The 21,618-nt window shown below is 36.8% G+C and overlaps 1 protein-coding gene across 3 annotated transcripts in view; it reads right to left on the bottom strand.

The window, feature by feature from the left end:
- LOC100649796 (neuronal acetylcholine receptor subunit alpha-7) overlaps positions 1 to 21,618 on the bottom strand; it is a 176,403-nt gene that overhangs the window by 112,781 nt on the left and 42,004 nt on the right. For 2 of the 3 annotated variants that reach the window (XM_012312542.3, XM_003393347.4), the window contains exon 2: positions 12,386 to 12,528. The exons of the other annotated variant lie outside the window; for it this stretch is intronic. In XM_012312542.3, coding sequence (XP_012167932.1) covers positions 12,386 to 12,528 — 143 coding nt within the window. The remainder of the gene's footprint in view (positions 1 to 12,385; positions 12,529 to 21,618) is intronic. 3 annotated transcript variants of the gene reach the window in all.

Here is a 21,618-nt window from a genome sequence, read left to right as displayed (position 1 = left end):
GCGCAGCTGGTTCAAACGCATTTATCTTATGCAAATCAGTGTTATTTTGAAACTTCACGCAGTCCAGATCAGATGGTACAATGGGATCGTTTAAAATTCATGTGTCGCGTTCTTCGCGTAACAACTGCGGGTTTCGATGCAGAAACTGCGGCGTTACGATGCAAGGAAAGTAATTTCCCCTCAACCGGCAGATCCACACAATAATAATTATGCATCTGACCAAAACAACAATGAGAAAACTCATACAACAAGTATAAAGTTTCGCGAGTATAAAGTTTGTGATATCTTGTAAAATATATCACAAGTGGAAGAAATTCTGTTTTGTAGAGTGAAGTTGCAATGAAGACGAAAGAAACAAAGATCTTTCTCGCGTGTAAATTAATCTTCCTCCTCTGAGAGTTTAATAAATTGACCTATTGTTTAATACGTTGAAATTTTCATTCGATGAACAGTCTTTATTTGAAATAGAATTATGAAAGGTATTTTTGATAATAAAATAACATTCTACTCCTTTTATTTTCTGTTATTTATTTTTTTATACAATTTATAATTTATCCAGGAAACCACGTGTCACTAATTCTGAGGTGTACGCAATATTGCGCGCAAGAGCGAACCTTTTATGTAACGTTATATAGTGGCAGTTGTTTTGTTTATGTAATTATGTACTTTCGTGGAAGATTTGAATGCAAGATTGTAGATAAGTCTGTACATCAAAAGCAACAAGTGGCCACATATCACGTACAACGAAATGTCGATAAAATAGCACTCCAAATATATCATTTTGATACAGATCGGAAAAATACTTTAAGTCACTGGCTATTAAACAACATTTTTGTTTATTTATTTTTACATAAAGATTCATCTCCTGTTTCATGCTTTTCGTCGCACTACATATAAACAGTAAAGAACTATATAGTTGATCTCTAAAATAAATAGAATCGTTAATAAATAAATAAATAAATATAAAGAAAAAATGTCAAGGTACAGTATCTTTTAAAGGATAACAGCAATTCTGACTGTGCTCGAAAGAAGTCAAACGAAGTCAGGGAATCGATTGGCTAGTAAAAATAAACTTGACTTGACAAATTCGCAAGGGTACACAAAACTTTCCTGACTGAAGTTGTCGAAGACAGGCTTGGTCGTCGTTCGAACCTGGAACAGGAAACCCAACCATCGTAATTCACGACGCGACTGCAATCATCAATACCACACGAGACTTTTCGATACAAAATGAACCTGCTGCGAGCAAATTTCTTTTCGGCATGCAGATTATTCGAAAGAGGAAAAGTTAGTCTAGCTCCGTGAAAGAAAACAATTTTCACGCGTCTATCGACGAAATCGTTTATCATCTACGAATTCTTGATCGATTTTCTATTTTCCACGGATTATTTAATCCGAACCACCGATGTTATATCAACAATATAGTCGCTAGATGCGGCATGCAGCAAATACTGCATTAAACTGATTGCTTCGCGAATATGAGCTAATACATTAAACCTAATTTCATTTGACGTATATATGAACAGTACAGAGAGGCATAAATGGCCTCGTTTTTCACGTGATTTTTAATATTCGCTATGCTAGTACACTGGTTGAAAACTATTAGCCCTTGAAATAGTCGGATGGAATGTATGTTACATAATTGATAGGATGAAGTTAATTTAACTCGCCCGATGAGATTAATGGATTATCCTCTTCATTTATCTAAATACGCAGGTATATCAACCTTTTTGATAGATTAATGTAAAAATATATTGATATTATTAACATCTATTTTGAAATTGAAAAGTGATCTTCAGATTTAATGACACGAGAAAACGTTTTATTTAAAGAAGTTTTATGAAGAACAGATACACGCTACGATATCATAAATACCGAGAAATTCGTTCGTTATGCAGATATCTTTTTAAAAAACGTATACAATTAATATTATAATAAACAGTTAATATGTAACAGACGATTTGACGATTTTTCAAGCGCCCATTTCTATTTTAATCGTGACTGTGCATCAGGTCGTAATGAGAACTGAGCTAATATAGAAAATATTCCATTTAAGATAAACTGACAGCCGAGTGTTTTTATTTGAAGAATATCGGACAAAGCGAAAACTTTTGCAAAAGGATTCCACGGCATTTCAACGGCACTTCGTTGATGCGCAGTTTAATCCATTTTTGCTATTCTTCCTGGATATTAACCGCACTCCACGGTATTGAATTCCTTTGTTGAACTTTGTGTTTGTTTTCTTCTCGGTTATTCAACAATGAACTTCGCATTTTTCGGAGAACACCGTTAATTTGCGATCTTTTTAGTCTTTCTCCTATTTGGTAGTACCGGTTAATGACATGTCCACCATTACTTAGAATACCTTCTGATATTCTTCTAATGTCATTCTTGACCTTCCTTTTTTTTTATTAATTTTTATCTTGTGATTTGTAAAATATCGTATAAAAGAGCCTTGGCTATGGAACGTACTAATATTTTAATTTTTTTATAGAAAGTTACTTGATATCGTTCAAGTTGTACCCTTAAGTAGTTTTTGGTAGAACATACTCAATGGGTGCTTTATTTCCGATTATCGTTCAATAGTCGAGAAGATATAGGGACTAATCGATTAGCATGAAACAATAATATCACTTGAAAACTCCCTCTAGATTGCTAACGTGTAATTAGACTCTCGTACGCTTGCAAGAGCAGCTCGATATCGTCTGGCTGTTGTAACAATGCGTTCCTTACGATGCATCCGTGCGTTCCGACCTTTTCTACACAGGCTCGCGTATATTTTCACAATGACCCTGGCAAACAGCTGCATCGATTTCTTGTCCCATTGAATTTTTACGAATGGACGATTACTTTCCAATGATCCTTTCTGCAATTATCTCACCGGTATTGAATACGATTTATAATATAATGATATATTATATAATACAGCAACGTTACACCGTTCATGCTTGTTTTAAGTATTTGTAAATCGTAGAGTGTCTCTATGTAGGTACTTTGTTGCGCCAGAGTTGATAACTTGGAGCATACAATTCTACTTCGATAACTGCACCACTTATAATTAATTTATCCTATGTTCTAGTTGAATACATGTATTAGGATTAAATGAAAGCCGAAACGAGCAAACACAGAGCGGTATTAGGAAAAAGGAAATAATTAGAGATTAAATTGGTTTCGAATCCTGCTGGTTTAATTCTATAGTCTAAACTCCAATAACTGCCGGCATTAATTTTCTGTTACTCCTACGGGAGCTCTGCTAAAATATTGATTATCGCTAAACCATGCCGAATTGCCAACGGAAAAATTTCTATTAAAAGGGAAACGACCATGTAATTTCATTCTATAAGAATTCTAAAATTGAAACATGATTATATAAGATTATTGACCTGTATCAATCTCTACGCTCCACAACGACTATCCCGCGTTCCGATCATGAATTACTCGTTGTATTTTACTGATGGTAAAAGTACCGCAATAAGAATGGGGCCCAATTACTATTGACTAGCCACGAAATCGTCCACGAAATCACACGAACCAGGATAGCATAGATAACGAAAATTGACCTACGAAATTTGATACAGCAAGGCAAACCAAGCCCCCATCCACAACTTTTGGTATATCCCCAACCCCTGGATATGACCCAGGATTCCAGTGATTTCTAGCTGGTACGTGTCGGCTGTGGGTCACGCGCCAACGCTTTCTAAACGCAAGACATATTCCGGTTGCATCTGTATTTGAGGAGAAAAGAGTACACGAAGGATATACGAATTGGGTCTTGCGAAGATCCGCATTGCCAACTATAAATTTAGCCGTCAGTGACAGCCTCATTTCTTGGTTTAATCTTCAAATCTCACGCATCTATATATTATTCGATAACCTCGCGTTTGCATATTTTCGGCACCATGCCGGAATGGTTACTCGTTACTGATCTGATTCATAGCGTAGCTTGCCCTTTCCATCGTATTGTTTGAATTTCTCTGATTTAGCGAGAAGCTTCGCGCTGTACAAATTCATTTTTCTTGTGCTATCGACGCAGTCCACATTCGGTTACAATACGCCACAGAAGGAATGGTAATCTTGGGATAAATTATTGTGAAATAATTCCTCAATATTTAGTAAGAATGGAAATTTATCGAACCTGAATATTTCTTTAAAAATGTGGCGTTAATATGATATTGTTATACGTTGTGCCATCGCGCATCGATCTGCGCTGATATATTATTTTGATTCGTTAGCCACGAAATCGATTAGCCGACGAGGTGATCCGTGGTTTCATTTTGCGCTAAATAATTTTCAGGCGGTGCACGAGGTGGGTGTGACCGAGACAACGGCGCGGTGGTAATGGCGAGGAGGAAAATAAATTCGTGGGGACAGTTGCGGCCCTATGGCCGTTCACAGCCTTCGAATGTGAGATAAGTTACAGGCGCAGTGGTAGAAAGTCGGTTTATACAGATCACGTACGGCCTGGAATGAACGGATAAAGTTTTGGGATTCACTTTCCATTCTCAACGGTAAGCCAATTTCTACTATAACAAATATTGTACGTTAGTTAGAGAACGACGAGTTTACCATTCGAAGAGCGGAGAGTAGTTAGCACTGACGTAAATTTTCAAGTAGTGTGCAAAGAAGATCGTTATCGAAAAATAACAACAAAATATACAGAAAAATGTTTCGACTTAATTTCCTTAAACGACTTTAAAGTGCGAAAAATTTCACAACAGCTTCCAATTGTCTTTATGCAGAATGGTAAATGGGGGATTCAGAGTGAATAGATGGTTCTCGTTAAGCGAAAAGAAGTCAGAAAATTAGTACTTCCAAATAAAAATAATCAAACACTCATGCATCGAACTAGTTCAAGGTCCGTGAGATTGAAAAGATAAGTTATGAATTCTTTGCCTCTTTTCCATAATGTATTCTTCTCATAACATTACAAGTTTCCCCGCGGCATTTTCATCTTTTTCTTCAAATTCTGGTTGAGATATTTTGATGAGACAACGATATATTATATGGACCTAGGGTAGTCGGAAAGGAGGAGCCAGAAACGCCGTAAGCATACAGAAAATTAGATATCATCCAGCACAGTCGGTTAATTCGACGTATGGCTTAAAACTTTTTGCGGTACGTGACGAGGCATAGCAAGTAGAACTGCGAATGCAGTTCCCCATCGGTGCTGTTGTCGCTATTGCCGGTGCACGTTGCACATTTCCTACTCGAACAAATCCACTTTGCAACCTCATTTCTGTGCTGGCGTATCCTTGACACTATGCGTCATCCGTACGTATCCGCCATGGAAATGAGAAACCGATATCAAGAGGAATCTTCTTTGCGACTTCTCGTACTTCGTCTACCATTAACAGGATTCCTTTCATATGAAATTAGATTCTATTCCCGAGCTACTACTCGCGTTTCTGGCCCGTCTTCTTCTGGCATACGCAATTTCTTTAGCCTATCATGTTCGATATAGATTGAACGTGCTACTTAAACCAGTTTGATTTCGTAGAACCTCTACGCCTTTAAATTTTGACAAAAATACTTTGCGTATTGAAATGATTGAGATTAAATGATTGGTGCTTTGATGGTCACGTTATATATAGATCTGGAATTATTTTAGGCAGGCTTTAAGATTTGAAATTCATCGTATAACTAAAGAATTACTCCTGGAAACATTTGGTTTTGATCGTTAAAAAGTTTGGATGCTGAATAGAATATTAATGGTTACTAGCTCCTCGTATCCAGTAGAATCGGTCCACGACTGGTCAGACACAGCTATTCCTCGTTAAACGCTTGGAACGCGATGTTAAATATAAATAGATGGAATTTAAAAACGTTTCTAAATGCTATCCATAATTTTTTACTAATATAATAAAAATTAATAATCTACTATTTATCTGTTTTCTGTAATTTACAATTACCTTTTCGTGATGATATCTTTCCGGTCCCGTTTGTTCCTACCAAGTGCTATCTTTTTCTTTCTAAAGTATCTAATCGCTTAAAAGCAATAATTTCCTGCAAAGAAATTTTTCGGATGCCTTGAGATTCAATTTCAGTACAGCTGTACATCCCTCTATGTCTGTTTCTTTGACTCTAAAGCCGTCTCACGGTATTCATTCGTAATATAGCTGCTACTTTAGCGCGTTCTTCCTCTCTAAAGGGTCCATCTGAGAAATTTATCTTTTCCCATTGGATTGAAAGATCTCGTACACATAATCCTGACAAAGGTCTTAATCCTTACCCGTGTACAAAACCATAAATTTCCCAAAAAGGAAAGATATTTGAAGATGTCCTAGAATTTCGTTCAATGCCGAGGCCCATCGCATTTTAATACGATTTCAAAAGTTACTGTGATGTTGCTTGTTATCAAAGCATAGGTTCGCATTTGAAATCTTACCGAATTTTTTTCAGCGACGCTCTTCTTTCACGGTGTTTTTCCTTGAAACCAACAGGCAGAAGTCTCTTATTCTACAAGTTGAAAACAAGACAATTACGAAGGCGAGATCATCTTTTTTTATGAGCCAGCCAAGTTGGATTGTGAGGATGTATTTTGCGACGTTCTTGTTTCACAAGCTTCTCGCCGCAGTTAAAATACCGAGAACGTTCTGAGAAAAACGCGGGAAACTTAAGGTGTCTGTGTAGCAGAACATTCATTCGCCTTTGTCGTGTTTTCTTTCATGTTCAAGAAAGAACTGTAGAAGACATAAGTCGTCAAAGGATTGTATAGAACAGAAGTGTACTGATGCACGACGTTATAAGAAATAATTAACTCAAATTTTTTATTAGGCGTTTTACTTCTTTTTCTTTTTGCAGATCTTTGAGTAAACGCTACAAATGTACTTCAACTTCGTATATTAATGATAAAATCGATTCTTCGGTAGAAATGGAAGAATAGATTTGTCGATTACAATTTACATTAAAAACAATGTATGAAAATTGACACGGCATAGTTTTCCGAGAAGATTTCTTCGGAGGCGTAGTTATAATCGTATTTTTAATATTACGCATAAATATTCCGATCGCGATCATTCTCAAACATTTCCAAGGCATTTAGCTAATGCTGTAATATTTTTCAGAAGCTTTTAAGCGTACCCAAAAGTACCATTTTCACGAGCGTTTTGAAAATGGAGGAGTCTGAATATTAATGCAAAGTGCCCTTAATATTTCAACAAGTGAGTGCACGATAAGACCTGTCTGAAAGACAAGACATTATGCAATAATCTAACATAAGAGGAAGAAAACAAGACAACTTTTACAAAAAGTGAAAACTACAGGTCCGAATTCTAGCGTCTGATCTTCCTATTTTCTAGACTATATGCTTCCGTATAATTATGAAATGATGTACTTACATTAGACCGTTTTTGCTCTACATTTTTCACGATTAAGCACACTATTATTTGCTAGTAACCACGCCAAGTAGTCCTATTACCATGGATTTCCATACCATAAATATTTCATTATCCAGAAGTTCAGCCCGAATACATTTAAACTTATACAAAGTGGAGCATAGTTAATTCGTATTCATTGAATATATCGTTACTATAACTTTAATTACAACTTCAATTTGTTCGGTATAATGGAACTGTAATTAGAATACGCAGAGGTATAAATTATTCAAGATTCTTTAGCATATCAGTAACGATATAATCAAGGGATTAAAACGTTCATGACACTCGAAGTACAGGTATTTTACCTAAATCAATACTATATCTTCCACAATTGAACAAATATTATTAGAAAGTAGATTTAGCATAATGATGAATCAATTACAAGATAAAGGTGGCACTTGTCAACTGATTGCATCATAAAGAAGCCTAAATTATTGTACATTACAATATCATCGATCCTAAAATATTAGATTGTCCGGAAAGTTCGTTCCGATTTTTAAGGGATCATATTGAAAATTTGTTCACCGAAAAACCTGAAACGTTCTGGAAGGATGGAGTATTCAAATTGCGTGAAAGATGGAGAAAGGTTGTAAAACAAAATGGTGCCTATATAATTCAATAAATGTGTATCGAATCGACTTGTAAATCGGAAAGAAACATAGTACAGATATGGTAGTGTATAGCTTTCTCTTATGAATGAAACGCTTTGATCTGTGTATCCAAAACTGCCTTCAATTTCAAAGGTGATCGGATTAACAGCGCAATCGATGTTTCTATAAGCTACCGCACGCCCCTGCTTAATTACGTTAATGAGTAGGAAATTATTATGATTATCTTGTATTTTCTCTAGCGGAAAACAGCGCGCACGATCGGTTTGCGAGGTCACATTTGGCTGTGAGGCAAACTCATTGTCAGATAAGCTAACCGACCCTGAGGGAATGTTCTAAAATATATCGCAGACATCGACGGTAACGATGTAAGTTCCTCTTACTTGAGGGCAACTATTGGTGTGTCGGTAAACGTACACAACCAAAGAAACTAGATAGTCGCTGGTATTGCTGACGAAGCTTTGAAACTCGGCTAATCTTCGAACTAAGTATTGTCCTACCGCAGAAAGGGAACGTTTCTTCGGCAATAAGGGTTTACTGGCATTATGTTGCGTTACAAGCATTCAATTTCACGGTACCTTGGAAATGCGCCTGATTAATTGTAATAGTTTCAGATTTTATATTCTCGTTAATGGAAGTGTGCTCATAATTTTTATATAGTCGTTTCAATGAATCTTTTTCCTGGAGACTTTCCATCTCGTCGATAGTAATCTTTTTGAGTTTCGTTAAACTATTTTTGAATCGTATGAAATTCAGATTCGGTGAGATCAGTAGAAAACGGTTAGCGTACAAGGAGCTTGTCTAAATATGTTTTGTAATCATTATTGTATCTCACGAGATTTTTATATGTACGCGAACAGTTATGTTGCTTTCTCGCTGAACTTCCTTGCACGATTCTTCGAAACTACTTCATCATCTTACCATCATTTTTCCATTGATTCATCCGTATCAGATTCTTACGAAATCCTTCACCGGGATTTACACGAAAATGTATTTCTTGAATACAATTTATAATGAATACAATTCAGAATACAATTACAATTTACGAAATGAAGAAGGTTAAATTCGAGGAGAACGCGTCCTGCGGTATCGAAAGAACGGCGAAAATAATTTCGGAGCAATTAAAAATGATTATAGGAATGAACGATGCTTATGGTGTATCCCGCGCCTTTCTTCGCAATCGTTGGGGTATAAGAAAAATTGGAGGTCGAATGTCGGTCGCAATTGTAATGGTCCTATGGAAGAAGGTCATAAGGCGAAAAGAAGAACAAAGGGACGCTGCAAAAACGGGAGCCGCTGTCGGATACGGGAAACGATAAACGGCAAAACAGGCGCAGCGAAACAATGCGCAGGGCATATTTAGCCGTGCCGTTGTACATTATTTAGGTGCCAGTACGCGCCATTTGTATTCCCGCGCACGCGTGTGCTACGAAAATTCGCGATATTTCCTTCCACCCTGCATCCCCTCGACCAGAAGAAACCGATGCCTCGTTTCCATATTGCTGCGATCACGTCCACATTTTCGGAAATGAAAAGTTTCCTGATCGTGGTGGACACCCCTTAAATTTGTTATTCGATCTTCGATCGCGAGGAAAATGGCTCGTTTAACAAAACGAAGGAAATGTTGCTAGAATTACGAGCGTTGAAAATTCATCGGTGAAGTTCCTTTTTCGATGATTTATAGAGAAAAGTAGAAGAAAGAAAGGGGTGTTTATTTTCACATTTGAATGGGAAGATTTGAAATGAAGACTTGTGAAGTTTAAGAGCGTCATTTTAGATCTCGAGAATGTCCCTTGTGCGAAGCGATTGAATTTTGACGATGTATGAGATCGTTCATTCGTGAAACGTAACAATATATCGCAAATATGCCTTTATTAGGCCATTTGCGAGATATTTCTTAGTCATTTTATGTAACATACGATATTTGATAGAATTTTATGCGAAAACGTTATGTTTCAAAAATGTTGTCATTGTCTGTTGAATTGTAAATTAACTAGAATTTAAAATTAATTCAAACTGCCTGATACAGAACGAGAAGAAGCTACAAAGAGTTGAACTACGCGTCAAAACTAAATATGTAATAGACACGAATGTCTGTCGATATAAACGTCAACGGAATTATTGGTCTTCATGATTTAATTAAACTTTTACACACTTGTCATTACACCGCGTGAATATTGATGTACGCATATCTATACATATGTGATAAATTGCAGTCGAATATATTGTTTATTAATTTGTTCAATTTATTAGTTTGGAAATCCGTGTATAGAATTACCGCAGTATATACTACAGAGTATAGTTTCTCTGCTAATATATTAACCAGATACGTCTAAACTCTAAACTCATCCTCAACTACTCGACGTTTTGATACTTTAGAGAACTATCAACTTGAGAATATCGAAATTGACTGAGAGAGTTTGATTCTCGCTCTCGAGAATGATCGATGTGATTAGCTTAAAATCCTTCGGATGATCCTTCTCCCGTGGAATATACAATTTCGAACGTGAAGTGTATTTCGAACGCGAATTTATAAATTGTATATGAATGATCCGTAAAGTATTTACATACATACGATCGTGGAAAAATAAATTCCCACGAGGTTATCGATATCGAAAGTTTCAAAGGACAATAGAAATTTACCGTCTAAGTAATTATACGCGTTTCATAATAATTAGCCCTGAAAATTGATATTTTCCACAAACCTGATATTGCCCACGTTTAAAGATTATAACCATGCACTAGTATTAGCAAAATCTACAAAGTAATTACAAGGTACACGCTTGAAATAGAACGACGAATCTGGGCACAATAGACGACACTGTTAATCCGGCTTCTAATTACACATAAAACCAGCAGTTCGCCACGCGCTGTCTGAACGGAAATTTCCCCGAAGCTTCTACTAATCATTTCTAATAATGCTCGAAACATTGTCCGTACCATACTCCTACAGTTATGGTTTATCGTAAATCATCTTCACGAGAAATGTTATATCTAAATCAACGTTACACTAAATTTATGAAAATATAAAGTAAAATGATATTACTAGTGTTATATTTTAATCGAACTTAATATCGATGTAACATCCTTTGACTTTCAGTAATTAATGAAATCGAAGTTTAATCTTCTCCATATCAAAAATTGCTCTAAAATTAAACGCGATCGAATCATAAAATTAAGGGCTAGAGAGATTTTATTATTGAAAGTCCAAGAAACAAATATACCCCTGATAAAATTGGGAACTTCTATTCGGTATAAACATTTATATAACGAATTGTAAGGACGTGGAGAAAATTGAACTAGGTAAACTAGCAGGACCTTTGTTCAATAATTTACAAGGGTTAACCGTGAAACTGACAGTGAGTCTAGAGTCTAGACGATGATTGATGAGAGCGTAAGTGCATCGTATGTTACATGCGGCCTCCGAGTGCAACCAATGAACACTTCCGTTTCGTCGATGCATCCTATACACATCCAGGTTGTACACGCGACTAGTCGTAATATCAGTGATTGGTCTTTGTTCGTTTTAATGTCATTCCTTCCGTGTGCATGTGTGGTATGTATGTGTTTTACACTGGTGCGTATAAACGTGCAGGAACGGGAGATGCATGTTGGAAAACGTGTATGCAGGGCTGCACGTAGCCCTCGTAGGTAATCACCAATCTGTGTACTTTTTTCCTATATATGTACGTGTGTGTGTATGTACACGTTTATCGAAGCCCTGTTTCGTGGCAATACCAGCGCTTCGTTGGACGGAGAAAAAAGGATGCGATACGTTTCTAATTACGAACCAGGTCGCGTTTGGGTACATTGGTCTCTGGCTGTTGACACAACATTTTAAAAAAGAAATTTTATTTTTTTACATTTTCGCAAACGTGAGATATATTAGCAATTGTGTACCGACAACTGATCGTACTGATCGTACACCTTTAGTTTTCGAATGTATTTTTAAATCTAACAAAATAAGATTCCGGAAATACAAGAAAGATTTTAGAACCTTCGACGATTTTCAATACTGCGATATACATTTTGAAATTAGAGGTCTCGTCAGGTCGATGTCTAAAAGTGTATGTATGTATACCTTCTTTTTAATTACAAAATTCATGCAGGGAATAATCATAAGGTGTTACCTGTCGAACAAAATACGATAAGGTTGCATGCAAATAGGAATGTTAAGAAAACTGATCGTGCTACTCGAAGCAGAAAGCAATGCAAAAAGGACGTTCTGTCTATTGCAACTCACTTAACTCGCACCTTGATAAAACGAGCACACTTTTCGTTTCAGTATAATAGACACTTAGAATTCTGTTGGTACTGTGTGCGGTGTGCGTGTTACGTTAGAGAGAAGGTCTTTTATGCGTTTTGTACAGAGGAATTTTTAAGTTGCTGTTGAAAACTTACAACGTCGATTATTTGCATTAGTGTAAGGCCAAAGCTCAACACGAGGGGCTCGGACTCATTGCCAACCGGACGCTCCAGCACGTTGTATGTATCCAGCAGGTCGCTTAGCAGCCGTTTCTCGTGAGAACCACCGTTTACCAGCCCTGACCAATTATCATTTTTTCAGTCATCTCTGTACAAGCACGATCTTTAAACCACTTTGAGCCCCGACTAGCCCCGTCGACTCTTGAGCTCTTCCGCGGTCCACGCTCGCATTCTTTCGAGAACACCACATTCTCCCTTTGTTCGAAATTCACCGAGGAAAAGCAATGTTTATAAGACGAAAGGTATTTTTTCTTCTTTTCTTTTCTTAAATATTGCAATCGTTATGTAAGAAGGTAGAAACCAATTGAAAGTCTCAGTTGGAATCGAAGATGAAGATTGTCATTAGCGATCGTTGTATCATCTTGTCTGGAAACGTGTGTCGACTGGAATTTCGTAGATATCCTGCGTACGTGGAACACGGAATGTTAGTCGTGGTTCAAAGTGTGCATGTTTAAAATTACGTTGCCCCTTTTATAACAAGAATGTAAGTCTGACAAGAATTATACGCAATATAAAAACATATATAGAAGTTAATTTGAAGCAGCAGTACACATTTTTGCTAAAAAGGGCACGGGTAAATGTCTCCAGGTATCCGTGAGTCGTTGAATTTCGCTTGCATGGGTAAATTTGCAACTGACCTGTGAATAGAAACAAGCATTGATTCCTTCTCTTTAAAACTTCGCTCTAAACGTGTTTCGAACAATTTCGAAGATCACGTCGATTCTGTGTAATCACGATAATGGCCACATGTATTGACATGAAAATTAAACAGAAAATGGTAATTAAAAGAAAAAATTTCTATATTTTTCCTTGTGTAAAAAAATTAATTGGCTTCGCGGTGGTTGCACACGCGACAGGAATAAAGTGCAAGTCCATATGTCCAGCTTCGAAGTCCATTCAGCTTCGAATCGTTGAATATCAAAGGAAACTAGATAATTTTTACAGACCTGTTATCGACGACTGGCCCTCGTCCTATCGATGTCGTATCGCTTCGTGTCGACGAAAAGAAACAAAAGAAAAAGGAAAATAACGACGATACAAATTTCTATCGAGTGTCTTAAAGAACGTCTATCTTCTTTCGATTTATCCCCAAGCTCCCCTCTGTTCAATCGCTTTTAGGAGTCACCCCACGGTGACGTTATGCACTACTTTTTCCAAATATACAACTTCGTAATCTCTCTTTCTACCCGGATCTGTCTCCTATTCACCCAACCTCTTCTGTCTCTTTTCTTCCTTTCTCTATCCTCTCGTACTTGCCAATTTTTGTTTCTGTTTCTCGTTTTTCCTCTTGCTCATAGGACACCATTCGATGTCTTGCCCCACGGAATAGTTTACATTAAGAAGTTGCTGAATCAACTTGTTGCATCAGTATTGCCGATACTGCGCTTCGTTATGAGCGTAGAATTCGAGAATAAAGAAACGTCGGAAAGTAAAATAAAACGAGATGCATTTCATTATACTTTATGACCTGGCGTAACAATGTCAACGCAAGAACTAGAATGGTCGGGATAACCAATTTATAGTGGATTCAATTCGGGAATATAAACAGTTTTTTGTAAAATATATAATTAGAGATTTACATTATGTGTCTTTTCATGTGCCTCCCATTTCAATTTCTTTGATACAAGCTTTAAACATTACTTGCTAGTAGTTCTATCGCTAACCGGTGATATAATCATTAATTCGAACAGAACATCCATCTTCGATTATAACAGCTTTGGTTTCCAAGCCCTTTCGGAAGCAATTCAAATTATGAGAATTCCATTCCCTGAGAGAAAATTCCGTGCATCATCGATACGTCGTTGCATTTGGCACAGTACAAACGTTATCGTTAGCATCCGTGTTCACAATTAGAATGCGGAATGATCGACATTGAAGTAATCGTGTGTGCACGCATGTTTCGTGTCTCAACATGGAACTGTGGATACTCTCTCATTGGAATGCAAAGGCAAAATATGAATTATGAATCCCCTCGACGAGAAAAAATTCGATTCACCGCCGTATGATTGTATCGTATAATACCGGTTATCTTCCTGTTTGACGTTGCAAAGCAAAATATCTGTTTCTTTGATATCGTACGGAAGATACTTAGAATTTAAAGAAATATCTGTGAAGAATAATTTATAAAAGAAATTCTTTAGCTGTTTACAAAAGAGATTATAAATTCGAAGAACTCGTTTCGTTTAAGAGACAATCGATTAAAGAGTAATGAGAGAAAATAAATAGTAATAAACGTTCGTAAATATATGGACTGAAAAGATATGTTCCTCCTTCACGCTCTTTTCATAATAGAAAGTCAAAGGACTTCCTTCGTTTCCACCTGCCCAAACAAAATAGGATACAGCAAAGCTAAATAGCGAAACATTTGCTGTTTATTGTTTCGAGAGAACGTACCCGGTAATTGGATTCACGAACGCGAATCGAATACTTAAAGCTAGTTAAAGAGCAAAAGCTTGCTTCTAAGAATTTCACAAAATCGTTCTGCAGGACATGCTGCGACTTTGCAAATCGACGAGAGCTGTGTAAAAAGACTATAGAAAGACTTGGTTTTGCTGTGTTATAGATTTATTTTCTCTCGAATCGCCGTTATGTTTTCAACTCCCTGCTTTTGTAACTTCTTTTTTGTTCACTTGAATGCTTATAGTCGCGAAATGATCGATTGAGTTTCATAACTTTCAAGACAGGATAATTTATTTCAACAATTTTGGCGATTGTAACGTTTGATTTTAATTTTTCAAGCTATCTTCCATCGCCCTGGATTAATACTTGCATTAAGGTACGATTTGAAGTATAGTTGAAAACTTGTGGTGATCGTCAGCATTTATATTAAAATAAAAAACATAGAATGGATGTAAATGGGATACGAATGATGCCATGGTTTCTGCTTTTCTCTGAGAAAAAAAAGAGAGGTAGAAAAAATGCCATTATCGGAATCGAACCATTTTCACGCCGATAATTTTACCGCGGAATGAAGTCCGTTCTCAGTGAATGCACCGTTCCACTGGACGAAACAATAGGGTGCAATCGACCCATTTTCATTAACACGATCATATTTCATAAGACGCATTTCATAAATGCGGCATTAGTAAACAGGAAACAAATTGTAGACAAATTTTTTTCTGGATTATATATAATAGAAAATTGGAATTGATCTTCGAGAATCATTTAACGTATATGTATATCTATGGATTTGCAAAATCATCTGACAAATCTTTTTGAAAGTTTTCCATCTTGCTTTAAACGTACAACAATTTTTAATAAATAATTTTGGCAGTACGTATCTAGTAATTTTCAATCTATGGTGTTCTATCTAAAACGCGCGCACGATTTTCTAGTAATAAAGAAGTGAAATACTTTGCAAATCATCACCCACATAAATAACTAACCAGGAGTTAGTCGTTCTTTAAACTTCTAGCCTATCCGCAAAGTTTCATTCACCAAGTTGTTCGTTAATTATATTATACAAGAAATTGTGCAAAACTCGTATGTTTCGTTAATGCCGTTACCATGTTATTTTTTCATTGTTAAACGATGTTTATAAATTCGATTAATAGAGAGATTGTTCCCTGGGTAGAACCTTAGAAATTCATACGCGAGTTGTTCGCACACTTTCAGATTTATGGACTCTCGGGATCGAGGGAACCCTTTATCTTGGAACCGCGCAAAAGATCAGAGTAACTTTATGAATCAACCTTTGCTTGAGACGAAGAAAGAAATCGCTGATGCGTTCGAGGTGGCAGCGATTTTCAACGACTCTACTGTTAGTCTTCGTGATTTCTTTAGCCCGCATTCAACGAAGAATTATTTGGAAAGTTTTCCCGAGAAAATGTGAGATTTTAATCGACAGCAAACGGAGGGAAAGGTCGGGGCGAAACGCAATGGAACGATATTTAAGTGGGAACTGGTTTGCTGACGTATAGCGCGAACAAGGTCGTGTTATAAATTGTCTAATAATTTTCACGCGAAAGAAAAATCGCACTGCTTTATACACGCATGTGCACATTTTATTCGATACCTTCTGAGAGCATCGTGATTTTTTTAATACGCCTGTGAATTCTTGTAGCACGATACAGACTTACGAGGATTTGAGTTATGACGCCAACAGGGACGTAATGTTCCATATTTTTCGCCGCCGGCGTAAATAAAGATCAACTGGGAAAGTTACACTGCATATCAGGGAAGAGAAATGGATTCGGTGATGTTACACCGTTGATGATGCACCAGGATTTATGCATCCGTTTTTAGATTACCCTGCATATTTTACTACGGAGTGTTAAGATATTCTCGCGTGCCGGAATTATTGTACGTTGCACCTTTGTATAGAATCGTCATTTATTTAAACATACACAATTTGGTAATATGAACACGTTGCTAACCGTGTCGAATAACCGATATTTCAGAACAATTAATAAATTATCTTGTACCATGAAAATATAACTGAGGGGTTGAAATGGTAAATCTCACAAGTACCAAAAACGACTTGAAATCTTCTAAAATATATTTATTTCATTCTTTTCATGCATGGAAAAGTACACTTATAATTTTAGCTTTGTCTTGTGAAGTTTCTAAAAGCTAGAAAATAGATTATTCAGTCATTTAAAGTGTTTACTACCATATTCAACATGAAATTTACATCCTTCACTGAATAAATAAACGTTTATCTTGTTAACGCCTCCTTTTATAGTGCAGCTTTTAAACCGCACAATTCGCGCGATAACAGAAAATATCCGAATGTAAGACGAGTATATTTTGCCATTTTTCTGCAGAGACGTGTTTAATAGGATTTTTTAAAACCGCGCTGGAGGAGCTCTTTTTCGGTTGAAGGTCGATTAAGAATTTTTCAAGCTTTTGAACATACGTTAGCCGCTTAATATCTGCGCGTGCCGAGTCTTTCGCAAAACAACAGGTCACCAGGAAGTGGACCTAGTTTTCTAGCAATATTTCATGTTCGGTTAAACACAAAGTAACGAGTCGTGGAAACTGGTAGTCTGTAAGGTTACGTCCTACACCAGTAGCCTATCAGGATTGCGCCAGGAAAAAGAGAGCATGTCGTCTGTCAGCGATTTTCCCAGAAATCGGTTTCACTGCGTCGTTTCAGATCTGCCCATCGATTTACAGGCCAATTTCAGTTCAGTTTGATTCGCTCGAGAATTTTTCGGTGTATGACAACGGGTTAGCATGGAAACGTGACTTTTTCCAAGGAATTCGCCCGGAAATGTCTTTGGCTGCCTCGCTGATGTAGTGTTCACCGGCGAACGTTAGGGAAACGAATAGATCTTTCCCAGGAACGAAGAATCGGAAGGTTATGAAGCACAAACAACGTGAGTATTTTTAGTGAAAATATAATTGATATCCTGGTCTGCGATATTATTCGTAAAATAATTACTTGTTAAATAATCCTTGTCAATATTTATCTTTTCTCAGGAGAGTCAAAAAATAATCTTCTTTTTTCAAACTTTCTTCAATCTGTTCAATGATTTGTGATATTTAAGATTTTAGGAATATAATCACTTTTCAAGTTCATTCTCTCAAACATTTTGCAATTGGCGATTTTTTCCAGATGCGTCAGTCTCCTGGTTTCCCGAACAAGCGAGATTATTTATTACAATTCCTACGAATGGTCAACTTAATGCCAAAATCCAGACACAGATGAAAAGACCCGCATTTAAACTCAATTTCGTAAGATCGTCCCGGTAATCTCGTGGACTGAATTCGGGGAAGAAGATCGGTATCAGTTAATAGGCGGTCGATATCTGACCGAAATATCGGAGACTAGTTTCGCTTTGTTAAAATTCACGCTAACTGTCGACAGGAAAATTACGGGAACTATAATCGGTATATTCGCAAATTCGTTTATTAAACCACCACGCGGTTTAAGCGGCGGGCAAAATTACTCGACTGTATTATCGTTTTGTTATCCGTCCGCTGGCACTGCTGTAGCATGCTAATTCAGTCCGGAGCAAACGTTTTCGCGACAGAAAGCGGACCGCCCTGACGGAACCGTTCATTCACGGCCGTTTAACACGTGTTAACGGGGTAGCTTGTCACGCAACGTCACGGAAGCTCGTCACACACTGCTAACCGCCGCCTGTAATACGCTATTTCCGATTGTTGCTTTTAATGAATCGTTAATACCACGCTCAGATCTACGATGCTTTGGTCGATTAGTCGTTTGGAAATTACGCGCTGCGTCGAAGAATTCCATTCAAGTTGACTCTGAACCAGCTGTCAGCTGACATCGATCAGAGACAAGTTTCTTAAAACAGTTAACCAAACGATTAAGCGGTGCATGAGATACAACGTTGTTGTTATGCCGTTGTTTAAACGAGTTTAGTAATTCAAGTTATAACGTGATACAGTGAAAATAATGTTGTAAAAAGTGTAAATAGTTGCTGTCGTGTACATCGCGTCGCTTTGCGTTACGTTACAAAGTTGGATCGCTATGGGAAAAGAATTCGCTGAATATACGATGCATAAAGAGAATCCCAGAACACAAATTCCCAACGTCGTTGACAAACTTGTTAAAGGATAATATTGCTTGATTATTTCTAGTTCGTCGTCAACGATCGGAGCATTCTTGGTATAAAACGTATAAAAATCGGCAATGGTAGAATAGGTGTAGAAATTAAAAATTGGAAGGGTATTCGAAGTAGAAGATTTAATTTTGTTGCGAAATTGTACTCGGTAGAATTTAAGAAATAGGAGAAAATGTTTCTCCGACGCTTTGTCACTATTTAAGAATTAGCAGTGTCGAGAGAACTAAGGAAACACGTCTGCCCGTGCAAGAAAGAAGCCGTAGAGAGCATGTATGTGCCGCAAAGTGTTCTCCACGGAGCGCGCCTTTAAACTGATTACGAGGCCGCAGAACTTGTTACGGGTTGAGTTGCAGCGTGAAAACCGCACTCCAAAGAAAGAAATTGATTTAAAACTTCTGTTACTTGGTATACCGACCGCGATGGCGGCCAGTTGTCTACAACGTACTTTGCGGAATGTAAGCTCAATTAAGGAGCAAATGAAAGAACTCGATTACTTGTCACACCTGCGTCGACGCCGTTCTTTCTTTTGTTCCCCCTTAACACCACGGTCAAAGAATGCTCTTCGCCGTCATTTCATCGAGTATCGTGTTTAATTTAAATAGGAAAGGCTCTTGAATTATCTCATTAGCAACCCTCGTCTTCTTTCTCGATAATTTCCCTCGTATTCATTTCACTTTCCTCTTGGATCTTCTCTATTCCTTTAACAAACATGCGATATAAAGTTTATCCCTTTGTGAAAGATTGAATAGTTTCGAGAATCTCAAACGAAGTCGAGTTGGCTAACTTCAAGTAATTCTGCTTTGAAAATTATGCGCACAAAATATCATTAGACCATATTTCCATAACAAATAATGCTCGTAGATGGTGTTGTTGCAACAAAGGATATTACGAATTAAATATGTCCTCTCGTAAGAAAACGCGAAAGCTATCCTGAATCGATTACAATCTTCATCGTATAATTGGCACCATCACAATGTTATTTTCTTCCCTAACCTTCTACCTCCAATTCTCTGCAAAGATATATTCAATTAACCGTACATCGCCCGTCGTGGATGTAATGTAATCATTACACGCGCAAAATAGACACGCTTTGACGAAGCTGTTTTATCGGATATGAATTTTCTCATTTTCATCGAGCGCAATCGATCTTCGTTCTTTTTGCAAATATATTTCTTTTGGTCTAGACCCCGCTCTAATATTTGAGCTTCTAATAAAAAAGAGTTCTTGAAGTAAAAAATATCGACGACTTTATTTTTACTGAGAAATTTTCGTCGATAATGAACACTTTTGTAACAAATGAAAGAATATGTTGAACTTCTTGCATAGAGCTATGTAGGAAATAGCGAATAAATGTCTTCGAGTTATCGTAAACTCGAGAAACACAGTCTGACGTGACCGTGTTATTTTGAACACATCTAGTGCTACGATGGTCTCATGGGAACTAGAAGAATTTTCACCAAGACATCACGTACATCTCTTGGAATCTGCAGGATATTTGAAAGTTCTCGAACCTTTATTTCACCTCCTGACTCGGTAATAATACATTGAAAACGAAAAGAGTGCCAAATGTTAAAATGGTTTACCACGATTATTTTTAATTAAACATTTCCAAAAATTACATTTAAACAATCTTAAGTAACTCTTGTTAAATGTTATACATCTAACTCTATATTTACAGAAGAATCCGTTTTATCTCTCTCTCCATATCTTTTCTTTTAATTAAATCCATTATTGTGTTTACAACATTCGCTAATAAAAACGAAACAGTCATCTCGTTTTTATCGAAGAAATTACATGATTTAACTTGACTCACTCATACTGATTCATTATTTGATTGAATGAATCGTCAAATAGTGATTGTATTATACTTCATATTCGAGAGATACGTTTGCCTTTTGTTCTTGTTAGTACGTCTGAAATAAAATGAAGAATAAAGAAATACGATTCGAGAAAAGAAATACTAGGTTCGTTCTTGGAAATAAGTATCCATTAAGAATATTGTGAAGGATGCAGTAGAAAATCTCATGTCGTATATGGTGGAAAATCTAATTTCAGAGAAAAACGAAAAAGTGTTCCGCTATTCGTTGCTATTAGCGTTCCTTCTCCTTTACAGAAAAAAAGAAGAGAAAATAGTAAACTTCTGTTAATTATCGCAAAACAATTGAAAGTTAGCTAATTTCGATCCTGGTTTCACCTGTTATACCAAACAGAATCGAACTTGTTCCAAATACTTTTAATGATGCATTTGAATTGTTATTGGCGAACTGGAGTTTATTCTATCGTACTTAAATCAGCTATAAAGAAAAAAAGGAAATCAACTCGAGCGTGAAAGAAAATACATTTACGCGATCCATTTGACATAAATCTCGGCTGTTTCAGATGTAGATGCATACAAGGTGAAGGCGACTCGTGTCTGTGGCGATGTGCTACGTGAGTGTAACAGCGGAGAGCATAAAATTTTCTTGGTGCAATTGCAAAGGGAACGTTACATCTTCTTCGTGAAACTTTGTTGCGCCCAGTATTTCTTTTTGCATTCTCTAATACTAAAATATACTATTCTTTTGATGAACATTTGCATGGAAATAAATTTTACATCGGTAACATATCTATATT

This window comes from Bombus terrestris, chromosome 14, assembly GCF_910591885.1.
Source record: "Bombus terrestris chromosome 14, iyBomTerr1.2, whole genome shotgun sequence".
Lineage (NCBI taxonomy): Eukaryota > Metazoa > Arthropoda > Insecta > Hymenoptera > Apidae > Bombus > Bombus terrestris.
The sequence above is the reverse complement of the archived record's forward strand: the minus strand, read 5'-3'. Positions and strand labels throughout refer to the sequence as shown.